Genomic DNA, 18,511 nt, shown 5'->3' on the forward strand with positions numbered 1-18,511 from the left:
GCCACTAACAACTTCATCTGATCCAAAATGACATCGGAATACATACATTAGGAGAAGGATATATGGCCCCTAATTGGAAGGGATCTTACGACCTCCAAAGATGAACTCTCGAGGTCTTGACACGCTTGTAATTTAAAGAAGTGCTATAGCTAAGTAGCAAATTTTGTGTATTAGTATACTCTTTTTTTTAACGATAAGAATTTTTTAACGAGGCACCAGCACAAAAACTAGGGACATACACCCAAACCCCTAGTGTGCAGATTTGTAAAGGAATTTCTTAATAAAAATATTCTATCTCTTTCTTCAGAAACTTTATATTTAGAACGCATTAATTTAAGCTCGACAAATCGCAAAAATTATTGTCTGGCCTCGAATGGTAGGCAAGATGAAACGATGAGGTATAAATTAACATAAGAAGTTATATAAACAACTCGTACAAACCGACCTCAACAAGATCGGATAAAAAAACGAATTGTAAAAGTAACTTAATAAAGACCGACTACTTGAAGTCGAAACTAGGAAAGAAAACTAATAACCTAACAAAGTTGCTAAGACTTAAAGTCAAGAGAACTCTGTTCAAACAGAAGTCATAAAATGTTCGAGTCAGACCTATAAAAAGATCAGGATTCAAGCAGGGACACTGTTCATACACTGATTCAAAATAAAAGTCAAGCCCAGTACAAATGAAAGGCCCACCTAAAAAGGTGGTCTCTACCGAATACCTAACTTCTTTAAAGAGATCGGACACGTTAAAAGGGCAGCTTATGCTTATCTAAGTAAGTAACTGCCTCCTTAAATCTCTCCAACTATCTCTATTTTTCCTGAAAGATAGATCCTAACAAACTCTCAAGATAAAAGAAACGGTTATCTATCAATAAAAATAGAATTACTCTAATAAATGTGGTTATCTACTCTACTATAAATACATTGATACCCCTCAAGTATATTCACATTCTAATATACTAAAAACCTATTTAAAACCCTTGCTAATTTAAGTATCAGAGTCTTTTGTAAGTACCAATCTCCACCTTCTCATGAGAAACTTGGACAGGCGATACCCTGACATATCAAATTAGACACTGCTACACAAAAAGATTTAAATCTCAAATTTAGACCCAAATCAGATAACCCTCAAAACAATATCCATGCATTCGCTCAATAACATAGGGCGTTTTATAAAACAACTATTACTATTTACTAAGATCTTAACTACTAGATCTATATCATCCATTTTATGTTGAAAAAATATATATCAAGTACTCTGAGTGTAATTTATAATATACATTTATATTTATAACAATATAATTTTAACATATATGACATAAATTGATTGGAGAGGATTAAACGACAAATAAGTTTCTAATTTTTTATTTTAAAAATAAATAAATTTTTGTTGATTAATTAAAATATAAAAATATCTTTTATTTTTTAAAATGTAAGATATCAAAATTTTTTTAAAGAACTTATTTGTTTTTATATATTTTGGACGGAATAATTTAGATGTCTCGTTTTTAGAATTATGTGTCTTCAAATTAAAAGGTTAAGAATTTATTTATTTTTTTAATATTTTTATTTTATAATACTCTCAGAGTATTAATTAATAATGAATCAGTAAAAAATATTGCTATTATTAATTTTTTTTCATTAACAACAACATTCAATGAAATTCTAGCTAATTAATTATTAGGACAATAAATAAATAAATAATACTGTACGAGAATAATTTCAATTCAATAGTATAGTTTAATTAATTAACTCATCATCTTTCTTGACCGTTCAAAATATCTCTTTGTATCAGATGGTGCAAATATCTGAACGTATGTATAATATTATAAGGAAAAGTAATGCATGTGCCTATGTGGTAATAATCTTTGAGACCTAGGTAGAGTAGTAGTAGTAGAAGAGTATAGTCTTCAAATTAGAATTGGTATGGTCAAAATTATTACAGACTCCAGAAGAAATTTTGCCTTACCAGTTTAGGAAGACACCAAACCATGCATGTTCTTTGACTGCAAATAAAAACTATCTTATTTTAATTATTAGTACTTAAAGAATGTTATTTCATCCTCGAAATTAAATAATGTTCAAGCTTAGCTTAATTATATATGAATCTCACGCACTAAACATGTGCATTATAAGTTTAAATATACATAAAAAAAATGACTCACGTTGCATGATGATGACTGAAGTTCTATATTCATAAGGGACCCCATAATAAGTTACTATTTGAATTCTCGTATACTTAAAACTGTTTTGCCTTTACTTTTCTTTTTATTTTACCAGAAGTAGTATAATATATAACACAGCATAATAAGTTACTAGTAATGGTAAACAAATTTGAAGTAAATGAAATGGTGGACCTTAGGTTATATCGTTATATATCCAAAATTCCAAATCAATGGGGGAAGCCATGGCCCGTGGGTTGAGTAGGAGACCCAAATCGGTCCCCGGGCCACGTGAAGAGCATGTGCATCATAGGAAGAGTAATGTAATGTGTGATATCTGATCTGTGATATTGTGAACACACACGAGCCTGTGTCCCATGAATGCATGTCATGTCATGAGCAATTTCAAGTTTTCAACCACAGGGTGGGCCACAACCTTTATCCCTCCAAATCATCATCTTATTCATCATCAATTAATCAATGACATCAACATACACTATATATAGTATTTCTTAATGAGTATCTTCAAAGTACATTTCAGAAATAAATAAAAAAAATACTAATTTTTTTAAATTATTTTAACATGATATTTGAAACAATAATGCTAAAGAATTAAGATGGTTTAGCAAAAAATTAGCCAAATACTCCTGAGTGAATCTAAAATTTTTACGTAGATGGTGCTTATGTTAGGCATTAAGATGTTTCTTTTCTTTGTAAATTGGATGGTTCTGTTTTCTGATTTATCATGTTTTAGTCATTTGGAAAGGGAATGAGGGTGAAGAGACGAAAGTTTATTGAATCAGTTTTCGTGATTCATGTTGCAATATGATACTGTATCTCTTCCTAATTTAAATGTGGTGAAACATTTGATAACCAATATTTTAAATCATAAATAAATAAAACTAATTACTATATTTATAATTAACTAAGTTGTTCATTCTTTTAAACTTATTAAATTAACTATTATGTATTTCTGTATATTTACACACATTGATTTATATATATTTTTAACTAAATAATTAAATCTGTAATAGATTAAAATTAAATTTATTTATAATTGTATAATAAAAATTTATAAGATGTCAAACAAGTATTTTTATATATAATGATTAATTAGTGGCTAATTTTACTTTTTTTTTCCACTTTTAACATATCGATTTTGTCAAGATTACAACAAATCAGGTTTCTTGAACAAGAAGAATGCAGAACTAGAGCAGAGAAAGAGAAAGTGAATGATGAAACTAAAAAGGTGCATCCTTAGCGGCCAGCGGGTAGCAATAGCCAATAAGATGCGGATCATAATAAGTGGTGATAGCATTCGAATGTTTTGGGATCGACTTGAATGGTGTGACATGCCAAATCAAAACATACATTATTATAATTATTATCATTTATATATATATATATATATATATATATATATATATATATATATATATATATATATATATATATATATATATATGTATATACGCATACATTTGGTAAGGATGGGATGAGAGCGATAACCCAAATGAGAGGGGTATTGTGGGTGTTGTCATATAGCGAATTGAATGAGATAAATCATAAATCATAACACAACTTGGAAGCCTTTCATTTAAATTTCTTTATACTTGAGGACAAGACAAAGGCACATGTTAACGTAGGGGCCCTTACTCTTTTCTTGGAATTTCAATTATTTACAACATTAGTATATATATTTAGTACAATCTAATAACAATATACATGTCTTAATTATAAGATTAGAGGATTGGATTTCACTTTCTTTTATTAGTGTGTGCAATATGTCTTGAGGACAAGATAGTCCTTTCCCATTGTATTGTTCATACCTACTAATCTACATGTATAATTTGGTTTGGGGTAAGGGGAAAGTTTGTCGCCTTGTGGCCTATGATCTCTATATATGCTATCTTGGCACAATCATGTTGTGCTCACCTCATCATCCTTTTTATTTTTTTCTTTTGGTACTATGTTTTCTAATTGCAATAAGTGTTAGGATTTGGTTGAATTAGTCCCACATTGCTTAGGATAGCAAATGGAGTGGGTGGCCTAGGCTATAAATATGAGGCTAAGTTCTCCATTTGTTTTTGCACCAGTCAGAAACACTTTAAGCTTGTATCTGATTTTTCTTTTCCTCTGTACTCTTTGATTAGAGAGTGTTGTGAGGTGTAGTTAGATATTTGCTTTGAAAGAGTGTGGGTGTACTGGGGTGCCGGTGAGAGAAAGAAGTCTATGTGTTGTAACAATTTTCACATAGTGATATTCTCTGGTTGTCATTTGACAACGGCCGTGGTTTTTTCTCCGGTAATTGGAGTTTCCACGTTAAATTCTTGTGTTGTGATTGTGTCTATTTTATTTCTCTGTCAAAGGTGTTTTCTCAAGGGGGAATTGTGTCTTATTCCCAACAAGTGGTATCAGAGCTTCGGTTCGGTGGGATTTATTCTTAGTATGCTCTGTGGTTGCAGCCTAGTCTAATCTCTTTGGTTGCTGTTGTTGTTGCTGGAAGGCAGTGTGACTCTGTGAGAGTGCAGTTTGGAAAAGGTTCTGGCTAAGGAAAGACTTGGTATTTAAGTGTGTCCATTGTGACCCACCTCTCTTTCCTGGGGACCCTTCCTAGTGCACGGTCTACAGTTGAGTTATAATATTCCAGTATACGGTTGCAACAATGTCTGGATATTCAAGTGCTGTGAAGCTTGAAATAGAGAAATTTGATGGAAGAATCAATTTTGGCTTGTGGCAAGTACAAGTCAAGGATGTGTTGATACAATCAGGTTTGCACAAGGCGTTGAAGGAGAAGATCTCTGGTTGCTCTCTCTATGAGAGAAGATGATGTTCTCTAGAAGACAAGAAGTATCCTCATGGTATTACCGCACTGCCATGGATAAGGATGAGTTGTGGCAATCAGGTCCACAATTGCACACGGGCATTGGTTGGCGTTGAGATGCAAGGTGTGTGGCGGAGTTAGGTCGATGGCTGAAGAACTTCCAGGAAAAGCCAATTTGGAAGTTGCACCATGAATTTTCAGCAAGGTTTCGATCTGTACCAAGGCGAAATTCTTGGAGTGGTCTAATTCCAAGTGAGTATACTTTCATGGTGGAGTATGATAGTTCTCTGAACTATGATTGTCGGTATAGACAATGGCAGCAAAGAATTGTCGGTGTTGACAATGGAAGCTGAAGATGTGTGACTATTTCAATCAAGGTGGAGATTGTTAGGATTTGGTTGAATTAGTCCCACATTGCTTAGGATAGCAAATGGAGTGGGTGGCCTAGGCTATAAATATGAGGCTAAGTTCTCCATTTGTTTTTGCACCAGTCAGAAACACTTTAAGCTTGTATCTGATTTTTCTTTTCCTCTGTACTCTTTGATTAGAGAGTGTTGTGAGGTGTAGTTAGATATTTGCTTTGAAAGAGTGTGGGTGTACTGGGGTGCCGGTGAGAGAAAGAAGTCTATGTGTTGTAACAATTTTCACATAGTGATATTCTCTGGTTGTCATTTGACAACGGCCGTGGTTTTTTCTCCGGTAATTGGAGTTTCCACGTTAAATTCTTGTGTTGTGATTGTGTCTATTTTATTTCTCTGTCAAAGGTGTTTTCTCAAGGGGGAATTGTGTCTTATTCCCAACAATAAGTACTAGCAAACCATCAATTGCCATAATATTTATAACACTCTAGTCTCTTGTTCCTACCCTAACAACATATACATATAATACTAAAGAATTAAATATGCCTTCACTCTCCGAAGCCTACCATTCCCACCCTGTGGAGGTTCACCACCACAAGCACCCTGATTTCAAGTCCCTTCAAGAATTACCGGATTCGTACGCTTGGACACACCCAGAAGATCATGCTCTCGCCATCAATACTACTTCTTCCAACTTTGGTAGCGTTCCGGTCATTGACCTATCTGACCGGAACGCAACCAGGCTTATAGGGCATGCATGCAGGACCTGGGGTGCTTTCCAGGTCGTGAATCATGGGGTGCCCTTAAGCCTCCTTGACCACATTCAGTGGGTCGGTCAGACTCTCTTCTCACTCTCGACTCACCAAAAGCTCAAAGCCACTCGCTCTCCAGATGGAGTGACCGGCTATGGCCTCGCACGCATCTCCTCCTTCTTCCCCAAGCTCATGTGGTCCGAGGGCTTCACCATCCTTGGATCCCCTCTTGAACATTTCCAAAAACTCTGGCCCCAGGATTACGCTAAATACTGGTACCATTACCATTACCAACAAACACACATCCTCACCCACGTGCTTTTTCAATTATCATATTATTTATATGCATTAAAACTATAGAGTATAGATACATAAAGATATGCAAAATAAAACACATTATGCTAATTAATTTTTGGTATTTGTTTTTTTTTTATAATGAATTCATCATAATGAGAGTATTATTGAACCCACACTATAGAAGATTAGGCATGTGATGAGGATCTATTGCAGCGAATCCGCCACTTGTTTCTGCTTGTTATTTTGCTTCTGAGCCTATTTTTAATTGGTCAACAGTGCTGTGATTTTTTCTTAACACTTGGCTTTCTTTGTCGTTTCAGTGATATTGTCGTGGAATATGATGAAACCATGAAAAAGCTAGCGGGAAAGTTAATGGGCCTCATGTTGGACTCTCTCGGCATTTCAAAGGAGGAACTCAAATGGGCCTGCCCCAATAAGGGCCCATTATTCAAAGACACATGCGGTGCCTTGCAATTAAACTCCTACCCGACTTGTCCGGATCCGGATCGGGCATGGGGCTTGCCCCGCATACCGATTCCACCCTCCTCACAATCCTTTACCAAAACAACATCAGCGGGTTGCAGGTTCACCGGGAGAGCACCGGGTGGGTGACGGTGCCGCCGATCCCTGGTGCTCTCGTGGTAAACGTCGGCGACCTCTTCCACATTTTGTCAAACGGGTTATACCCGAGTGTGCTCCATCGGGTTCTGGTGAATCGGAGCAAGCAGCGGTTTTCGGTTGCCTACCTATATGGGCCCCCATCGAATGTAGAGATATGTCCACATGCGAAGCTAGTGGGCCCAACTAGGCCTGCTCTCTATAGGGCAGTGACTTGGAATGAGTACCTTGGCACCAAAGCAAAGCACTTCAATAAAGCACTCTCTTCCTTTCAACTATGTGCACCTAAAAACGGTTTGTTTGATGTAAACGAGTCTCACAAAAATAGTGTCCAAGTGGGTTAACATAGCTTTTCACCTTTTAGAACCTTCCCTCTTGCATGGTCTATTTTTGTACCAAGCATACACTAAAACCGAGATATATATATATATATATTGCTTCTTAACTTGAACTACTATTTGGATGTTGTGGCCAAACAACCAAAAGGTGGAAGAACTTATTATAGATAGGAAAATCTTATAGTTTTCTATAACAACTATTATAAAAAGTTATATTTTAATTTAGTGTTGGAAGAATATAATGTAAGTCCATTATTAATTTTTATTTATTTATTTGCTTTATGATGATTGGAGAGTGGAGACACTTCTAAGTTCTAAACAAGTATAAGAGAATTGTGCAAAATATTATTGATTGCTTATTGTAGATAATAATGTTTGGCCCTAAATGGGAGAGAGAAAATTTATAGAAAAAGGCCATGCAGAAGATAAGATACATCAAATCAATAAAGTAATATGCAAACACAAAAGTTTCATACTTTCGTTGGTGTTTCGTTTGTCTTTGTAGTGAAAGGGACGTTGCAAGATTGTAGAGTTTATTTGAATATTCAGTTTCCAGTACAGCACGCACAAGATAACATTATTATTTTCTTTGGAACTTGATATTTAGCTTTATCTATATAAAATTCTATGGCCATGAATAATGAATGATGCAAAGGGTTAATTATTATTATATAATATATATACCAAACCTGCCCAAAATTTTATTTGTAAACTAATAATGTGCATGAGTTTGATCGGTCCAACAGAAGAGGTATATATAGCTAAATGGCTAATAATCACTTAATCATATAGATATCTCAAACCTATGTTTTTATATTTTAATTTTTCAATATCTTGTTTTCTTGTTATTGTTGTTATATTAATCAATTCATTGATGAAATAGATGATCAAATTGATGGTCGCCACATATTAAGAGAAGGACATGCAATTAAGAGATTAAATGAACAATGGATTCTACATTTCTACTACATACATTTCAGTGAAGTGACTTCGATGGACAGTTTAAGATGGTTATTTTGGTAGTAATGTAAATGGTTATTTTAATTTTTTATGTGAATGATTATTTTGATTAGATTATGTTTAGTTATATATAATTAAAATATGTTGGATGCTCAATTTATTAGATGGTTGTTTTTAAGTGGATGATTATTTTCACTATGGGTGAGCGACGCCAGTGGAAGCATGTGGCAAGCCAAGCAACGACAGTAGAGTGAGATGATTATTGATAAAGGTGAAATTGACAACCAGTTGAAAAAGAAGAGGATATTGGAGTAAAATGTTTTGATAAATTAAAATTTGTGATGATTATTTTTTTAGAATAATTGAGTAAATTCTTTTATTTAAGTAATTTGTAAAATATTTTTTATTTTTTATATGTATTTAATTAAATCTGTAGTTTATATTCACATTATTTAAAATTTTCATTGTCTTCTTAACAGAATTAATACAAAAATACTTAGTTACTTGCCGTACCAAGTTGCTTATGTTTGCTTATTTACTTTCACATAAAATATAATTGGTCTATAAACTGTTAGAGAAATTGGGTTGTGCAGAGAGGTGTATATGTGGAGAAGGTTTTGCTAGGGTTACTGAAGAGGGACAAACTTGACACTTGAAAAGGATAACACCAAGGGTAGAAGTGGAAAAAGTTCGTTGAATGGTGTCCTGGTGAAATTGCAATTTTGCGTCTCAAATTAAGATTTTTATTCATCTCTGCATCTAAGCAAATATAGTAGTTACTCGCACAAAAGTATTCTTATGTGAAAATGAAAATTTAAATTTTTTAAATAATTTAACATATTTAATTAAATAATTATTTAATAATTTGTAATTATCATAATAATATAAAAGACATCATCATACATGTGAGTATTTATCTATTAATTATATTAAATATATATTAAAATTAATTACTAAATTTAATTATTAAAGTAAAATATATATTAAAATATAAATAAAAATATTATTTATATATTAAAATTAATTACTAATGTATTTATATATAAATACATATATAATTTAATTTATTTTTAATATATATTTATATTATAACATATATTTTATATTCGTAACTAATTTTAATAACTAATTTTATTATACATAAATAACATAATTAAAATATAAAATATATATTAAAAATAAATTAAATTATATATATTTATATATAAATATATAATAATTAATTTTAATATATAAATAATATTTTATAACTCACATTTATACTGTACTCAGAATTCACCTTTGATTTAAAGCACTCTTAGATGGTGATGGCACCTTTGTCATGGTTGATATTATAAAATCTAGGCCATAGGACTTTTTTATGTGTGCTGATCACCATAAAATTTAATGCAATAATAACGAAAAAAAAAGACGAGATCTGAACAATTTTTTGGGATCTTAATTGTGGTTGATGAAGTCTTTCGTACTATTGATTAGGTAGTAGTAGTGAGTTATAAACTTATAATAATAAGGAGAACTCACATAATAAATGGATGAACTCGTTGCAAACTCATTTAATTAGAGCATTTCCTAACCAATCATTAGATTCTATCGTTATAATAATCTGAATCGTGTCAGTATTGGTTGTATGAGATTTTTTGGTAGTTGGTATGTATGTTGCCTTGTGCTTTGAGTTGGGTCATTAGGTGTTCATTGTTTTTTACTTTTTTGTTTTAGTTATTGATTGACTTTAAGTTTTTTTTATCCGGCTAGAGAATTAATTTTTTAGTTAATATTATATTTTTATAATAATACAAATATTGTTTTGTACTCTTTAATTGAAAGGTATAAAATAAATAGATGACCCAATTAAGCCCAAGATATTAAGGTTAGCATTGAAATCACATAAAATCGTATTAAAAATGTTACAAGATAATAAAAAAACTAAGTAAACGAACTATAATTTAAATCACATAATTTTTTATTTTCATTTAGAGTTTCTGAATTCTAATAATCTCACTCTAAAAATAAATAGAGAAGTATGTGGCTCTCCTAGTAGTATTTGTTTCTCTTTTCATAAAGAAGGATCATAGAAGTACAATAAACGATATGTAATTATATGTATGTAAGTATGTATGTGATGAGTAGCAAATTGAAAGGAATGGTAAGTTGATCCGATTTGAGAGCAATGATTTGGGGAATGAAACAATAATGTTCTGAACACAAAGTTGGTGTTGTCTCTCTGCAACAACCACGTGTTGGTGGCTGTCCAACTTGTTCATCATCAGAATCACAGCCTTATCGTTCATATCATGGAGCAATGCTAAGTGCTGTTCTTCTTATTTTACCTTCAAAACTCATTTTCAATTCAACTTTGCAGTGTTTTCAGTTTTCACTTGTTTGATTTATTCATCGTTTGTCCAATTTGCATATGCATGATGTCCCTACCTCTGTGACACCATTATTCATTATTCATTATTCATGGTCCTAAACTTTTACTTCTTTTTAATCATTTTCTTTGTGGAATAAAATTGGAAAAACCTGATCTATGTTTCACCATCACCATATATAAACAGAAATAATTAATATGTTATTAATTTTCAGTTCAATATCGACAAAATAAATAATGATGGGTGTTGGAAACTTTTAAAATTGTATTTTAACATCAAATAATAAAATAAGTATTTATTGATACACTCTGTCCATATTTAATTTTTGTCATTCAATTTTTGGATAGACAATATTAACTAAATTTTTTTATTATAAAATAATTTAAAAAATTTAAAATTTAGAATTAAAATTTAAAAATTTTAATTTAAAAAATTTGGCTGATATTAAGAAAAAAAAATTTGATCGTAATTAAATGTTAATACATTTAATAAAAACTTAAAAAGTTAACTAGTATTGCTTTGTGTATAAAAAAATAGTAATACTATGCAATTAATTTTTTTCCGTTAATATCAACTATAAATTTTAAAATTATTTTATTCATCTTAAAATTTAGATATTAAATTATATATTATAAATTCTAAATTTTAAATTACAAATTTAACTATTAAAATTGGCTAATAATATTAATTAACTAAAAAAAATTTTTTTTTTTATAAATTTTAAAATAAAAATAAAAGATCAAATTGACTACTTAGGATTTTTCTAAGAAGACATTAGACAACATATATTTTTTAAAAGAAAAATGAGAGATTATGTCGCATAAAAAATTATGCGTGACATGTGTAGAGGGTATGTACTAATGCTCAATTAAGATTTTTTCATCTTTCAATAAAAAACACGTTCAGCAAACTGCTACTGTATAAAAAAGACAGCATTTCATATTTAAATCAGTTTTATGCTTAAATATTTAATTTATTATAAACTGTTTTGATAAAACTTTATTCAAAATCTGCAAAGAGAAAAATTTTAAAAGACAGTTAAAGAATGAAATTATACCCTTTTGTTATTAACATTATCTATATAAATTTTTACATAAAATACTAAATACCTAAATTTTAATAAAATTATTCTAACAAACTATATACATTAGAATACCTAAAGAGTACCTAAAAAATATTTTAAAAGAGTATATATATATATTGAAGTCCTAGTTAAAGAAAGAAAAATTTATGATAACAAAGAAAACAATTCATGATTATTAGTTGTACATAATAAGCTATTATTGAAGTCATGATTAGCATGCATATTATTGTGATTGTATCAAATGAAATCACTCAATATAAAAATAAAAAATTATGTTGGCCATTTAGGATTTAAAAAGACATTGGACAACATATATTTTCTTGAAAAGAAAAAATAAGAGAATCTGGTACATAAAAAATTATGTGTGAGATATGTGAAAAGTATGTACTAATATTCGGTTAAGATTTTTTTATCTTTCAATACATGAAAAATAGAAAATACGTTCAACGTTTAGTAGACTATTGCTGTATAGAAAAAATATTATTTTATGTTTAAATTAGTTTTGTATTTAAACATTTAATTTATTGTAAATTGTTCTGATAAAACTTTATTCAAAATCTGCAAAGAAAAAAAAAATTAAAAAACAGTTAAAAGGATGAAATTACACACTTTTGTTTTTAACATTATCTATATAAATTTTTACATAAAATACTAAATACCTAAATTTTAATATATATATATATATATATATATATATATATATATATATTTTGAAGTCCTAGCTAAAAAAAAAAAAATTAATGATAACAAAGAAAATAATTCATGATTATTAGTTGTACATGTTAAGTCATTATTGAAAGGATAATTAACATGCATATTATTGTGATTGTATCAAATAAAATCACTGAATATAAAAATAAAAAATCATATTGGCCACTTTGGATTTTTCTGAGAAAAAGACATTGGATAACATACATTTTTTTGAAAAGAAAAATGAGAGAATCTGTTGCATAAAAAATTATGCGTGAGATGTGTGGAAGGTAAGTACTTATGCTCGATTAAGATTTTTTTATTTTTTAATACATGAAAAATAAAAAACACGTTCAGCAGGCTGCTGCTGTGTAGAAAAGACATTATTTCTTGTTTAAATTAATTTTGTACTTAAACATTTAATTTATTGTAAGCTGTTTTGATAAAACTCTATTCAAAATTTGAAAAAAAAAATTAAAAGATAGTTAAAGGATGAAATTACACGCTTTTGTTATTAACATTATCTATATAAATTTTTACATAAAATACTAAATACCCAAAATTTTAATATATATATATATATATATATATATATATATATATATATATATATATTTGAAGTCCTAGCTAAAGAAAGAAAAATTAATAATAACAAAGAAAATAATTCATGATTATTAGTTGTACATGTTAAGTCATTATTGAAAGGATAATTAACATGCATATTATTGTGATTGTATCAAATGAAATCACTGAATATAAAAATAAAAAATTATGTTGGCCACTTAGAATTTTTTAAGAAAAAGACATTAGACAACATATATTTTCATGAAAAAAAATGAGAGAATCTGTTGCATAAAAAATTATGCTTGAGATGTGTGGAGGATATGTAATAATGTTTAAGATTTTTTCGTATTTCAATACATAGAAAATAGAAAATACGTTCGGGAGACTGCTACTAAATAAAAAAGACATTATTTCATCTTTAAATTAATTTTGCATTTAAACATTTAATTTATTATAAACTGTTTTGACAAAACTCTATTCAAAACATGTAAAAAAAATAAAAAACAGTTAAAGGATGAAATTAGACGCTTTTATTTTTAACATTATCTATATAAATTTTTACATAAAATACTAAATACCTAAATTTTAATAAATTTATTCTAACTATATACATTAGAATACCTAAAGAGTAGTTAAAAAGTATTTAAAAAGAATATATATATATTGAAGTCCTAGCTAAAGAAAGAAAAATTTATGATAACAAAGAAAACAATTCATGATTATTAGTTGTACATCATAAGTCATTATTGAAGTGATAATTCACATACATATTATTATGATTGTATCAAATGAAATCACTGAATATAAAAATAAAAAATCATGTTGGTCACTTAGGATTTAAAAAGACATTGGATAATATATATTTTCTAGAAAAAAATGAGAGAATCTGGTGCATAATGCGTGAGATATGTGAAAAATATGTAGTAATGTTCGGTTAAATTTTTTTTATTTTTCAATACATGAAAAATAAAAAATACGTTCAGTAGATTGCTACTGTATAGAAAAGATATTATTTTATGTTTAAATTAGTTTTGTACTTAAACATTTAATTTATTGTAAACTGTTCTGATAAAACTCTATTCAAAATTTGCAAAGAAAAAAATTTAAAAAACAGTTAAAAGATGAAATTACACACTTTTATTTTTAACATTATCTATATAAATTTTTACATAAAATACTAAATACCTATATATATATTTTGAAGTCCTAGCTAAAGAAAGAAAAATTTATGATAACAAAGAAAATAATTCATGATTATTAGTTGTACATCATAAGCCATTATTGAAGTGATGATTAGCATGCATATTATTATGATTGTATCAAATGAAATTACTGAATATAAAAATAAAAAATCATGTTGGCCATTTAGGATTTAGAAAGTCATTGGACAGCATATATTTTCTTGAAAAGAAAAAATGAGAGAATCTGTTGCATAAAAAATTATGCGTGAAATGTGTGGAGGGTATACACTAATGTTCGATTAAGATTTTTTTATCTTTCAATATATGAAAAATAAAAAACACTTTCAGCAGACTGCTACTGTATAGAAAAGACATTATTTCATGTTTAAATTAATTTTGCACTTAAACATTTAATTTATTATAAGCTGTTCTGATAAAATCCTATTCAAAATCTGCAAAGAGAAAAAATTTAAAAGATGGTTAAAGAATGAAATTACACGCTTTGTTATTAACATTATCTATATAAATTTTTACATAAAATACTAAATACCTATATTTTAAAATATATATATATATATATATATATATATATATATATATATATATATATATATATATATATTGAAGTTCTAGCTAAAGAAAGAAAAATTAATGATAAAGGAAACAATTCATGATTATTAGTTGTACATGTTAAGCCATTATTGAAGTGATGATTAACATGTATAATATTGTGAGTGTATCAAATAAAATTACTGAATATAAAAATAAAAATTCATGTTGACCATTTAGAATTTTTTTAAGAAAAAGACATCGGACAACATATATTTTCTTGAAAAGAAAAATGAGAGAATTTGTTGCATAAAAAATTATGCGTGACATGTGTGGAGAGTATGTACTTGTGCTCAGTTAAGATTTTTTTATTTTCTAATACATGAAAAATAAAAAATACGTTCAACATACTGCTGCGGTATAGAAAAGACATTATTTTATGTTTAAATCAATTTTGCATTTAAACATTTAATTTATTATAAATTGTTCTGATAAATTTCTATTCAAAACCTGCAAAGAAAAAAATTTTAAGAGACAGTTAAACGATGAAATTATACACTTTTGTTATTAGTATTATCTATATAAATTTTTACATAAAATACTAAATACCCAAAATTTTAATATATATATATATATATATATATATATATATATATATATATATATATATATATATATATATATATATATATATATATTGAAGTCCTAGCTAAAGAAAGAAAAATTAATGATAACAAAGAAAACATGATTATTAGTTGTACATGTTATGTTAAGTCATTATTAAAGTGATGATTAACATGCAATCATGCATATTATTGTGATTGTATCAAATAAAATCATTGAATATAAAAATAAAAAATTATGTTGGCCACTTAAGATTTTTCTAAGAAAAAGACATTGAATAACATATATTTTCTTGAAAAAAAAATGAGAGAATCTGTTGTATAAAAAATTATGCGTGAGATGTGTGGAGAGTATGTACTAATCTTTAAGATTTTTCCATCTTTCAATACATGGAAAATAGAAAACACGTTCAAGAGACTGCTACAAAATAAAAAAAAATATTATTTCATCTTTAAATCAATTTTGCATTTAAACATTTAATTTATTATAAACTGTTTTGACAAAATTGTATTCAAAACCTGCAAAAAAAATTTTTAAAAACAGTTAAAGAATGAAATTACATGCTTTTATTTTTAACATTATCTATATAAATTTTTACATAAAATATTAAATACCTAAATTTTAATAAATTTATTCTAACTATATACATTAGAATACCTAAAAAGTAGTTAAAAAATATTTAAAAAGAGACATATATATATATATTGAAGTCCTAGCTAAAGGAATAAAATTTATGATAACAAAGGGAACAATTCATGATTATTAATTGTACATACTAAACCATTATTAAAGTGATGATTAGCATATATATTATTGTGATTGGATCAAATAAAATCACTGAAAAATCACTTATTAGTGAGTCTTATCATTATAATTAAGTTCTCTTTTGACCGACATTGAATTTTAAATAGCACATATATACATACAAGAGTGATTTGATCAATGAATACTTTATTACTTCCTGAAAATGACATGCACGAAGGAGAGCTTAGTTAATAAGATAGATACACCACTCACTTTAATTTAATTAGATTTCCACCACTCTCTAGCTAGTTGATAGAAAAGTACACGTTGCATGATTGATTAGCCCAAGATGATGATAGTTATTGGCTTACCTTGCAAAAAAAAGTTCTTCCATGAATGCATTGATTACAAATTTTTAATCTCTTCTATTGCTTTGTTATATTTTTGTATATGGAACAATATTATTGAAGTATTAATTAATAACTTGGAGTTTGGATTATTGCAGACATAGATTGATATGAACAATATTAATTGTTTATTATATATTTTCAAATTGGAGTTAGAAACAATAATACTACATGACAACTAAACTACAAATACAACAGACATAAGGACGTGGAACACGATATTTATATACATAAGCAGATATGCTTAAGACAATATAATATAAAATGTAAGATATATATGTTTGGTAAAAACTGCCAAATACTACTGATTTTTTTTCTTATATATAATTGAAGAGCGAGTGGGTATAATTAACACATGTAGAGATCAAACACAAAAAGCATATTAATTAGTATAGTATTTTCTTTCTTAAAGTGAAGGTGTTTTGTTAATTGACTAAGAGACTAAGGCAAGACTAGGTTCTAGATCTTGAAAGTAAATTATATTATTATTTATATATATTTTTTATTAATTTAAAATTTTGAGAGAAGTGATTAGGATATAATATCAGAGTTTTTATAATAAAAAGATTGAGAATTTAATTTTTGTTAGACAAAAAATAGCATAAAATAGATAAAAAAAATTATGTAAAAGTTCAAGCAAAATTAAAAAAAAAATTATTTAAAAAGACATATTAAAAATATTTCTATCAATTTAAATTTTTTAAAAAAAATAATTTCATGATGATTCAGAATTTGTGACACAAGATATGGCTTGATACTTGATTAGTTTAGTGAGTGAATCCTAGGGCAGATTTGGAATAGAGTATGACCGACCATCATGGGAATTAATGATTGAATTAAGACAGCTAAATCCCAACTTGGAACAAATATATAGTTGGTGACTACTCCGTGAAAAAAATTAGATCAGATGAACGTACCCGTCTCAGTGTGTGGTGAAGTTTTCTTCTTATGTTTTAATATTAAGATATATAATCATCAATATATTATAAGAAAAGTACGAGGAGTCAATGGAATATTTGTATAATATATTTTAGGGAGTACTAGAGATATAATTATTAGTGTTATTTTTTTCCATCAACTGAAACTTTTGGGATGAGTGGTATCATGACGCTAAATTCGAAAGGTCAAGAGTTTGATCCTATATTACACAAAATGAGTTGATAACTACTATGGGTGTGTTTGGATTTGCGTTGGAGAAGAGAAAAGCGCGTTTGAGCTTCTTGAACGCTTCATCTTTGTGTTTGGCAACATTTTTGTACTCTAAACACAGAAGTGATTTCTATGTTCAACCCAGGTTTACCAAAAGCTATAAATTCTAGCTTTTCCGTTTAGCTTTTCACGTTGGATTAAAAAATATGTTCTATGTACCAATTATGTCCTTCATTATTTATATGTTTATTTTTTTATAATATTTTTTCTAATACTCTCTTATGCATATTATTGTTTTTTATAAAACTTCTGTTTTTTTTTTGTTTATATGAGTTTTTTTACTGTTATTATTATTTCTTTTATACATGAAATATTTTTTTACTTTGTATTATGATTCTATTAATCCTACTAGAGTACTAAAAAATACTGAGAGTACTAAAAAAATATTAAAATTTATTTAAATATTTAAAATAAAATTATAAGATAATATAAAATAATTATTTAAATTTATGTCATTTTCTGTAATTTTTTACCTAAAAGTGATTTTGAATAATGTAATCCAAACAATATTTAGTTTACTATAATCCATTTTGAATAAAAATTGCCAGACATAAATAGCGTTAATACTAACTCACTTTTAATCAAAATCAATTTTACAAAATCAATTTTATACAAAGACTAATCTGTCGTTGATTTGAGCTCCATTTAAGAGTCTGCCGCTGGCCAATAAATTATTGCATACACAAAGCGAGATTCGAACTCCCGACACTTGCTTAAGCTGACGAGTGAGTTAACCACTCGATGAACCCAACTTAGTTAACTAACCCGTTTTAATTG

The 18,511-nt window shown here is 28.0% G+C and overlaps 1 protein-coding gene across 1 annotated transcript; it reads left to right on the forward strand.

The window, feature by feature from the left end:
• The first annotated feature begins 4,093 nt into the window (after positions 1 to 4,093).
• LOC112703711 (gibberellin 3-beta-dioxygenase 1-like) lies at positions 4,094 to 7,635 on the forward strand. Its single transcript, XM_025755282.3, is given in 3 exon segments — positions 4,094 to 6,375; positions 6,718 to 6,905; positions 6,908 to 7,635. Coding segments are annotated over 3 exon segments (1,125 nt in total). The 5' UTR covers positions 4,094 to 5,890; the 3' UTR covers positions 7,360 to 7,635.
• The last annotated feature ends 10,876 nt before the right edge of the window (positions 7,636 to 18,511 follow it).

Source organism: Arachis hypogaea, chromosome 7 (assembly GCF_003086295.3).
Source record: "Arachis hypogaea cultivar Tifrunner chromosome 7, arahy.Tifrunner.gnm2.J5K5, whole genome shotgun sequence".
NCBI classification, from domain to species: Eukaryota; Viridiplantae; Streptophyta; class Magnoliopsida; order Fabales; family Fabaceae; genus Arachis; species Arachis hypogaea.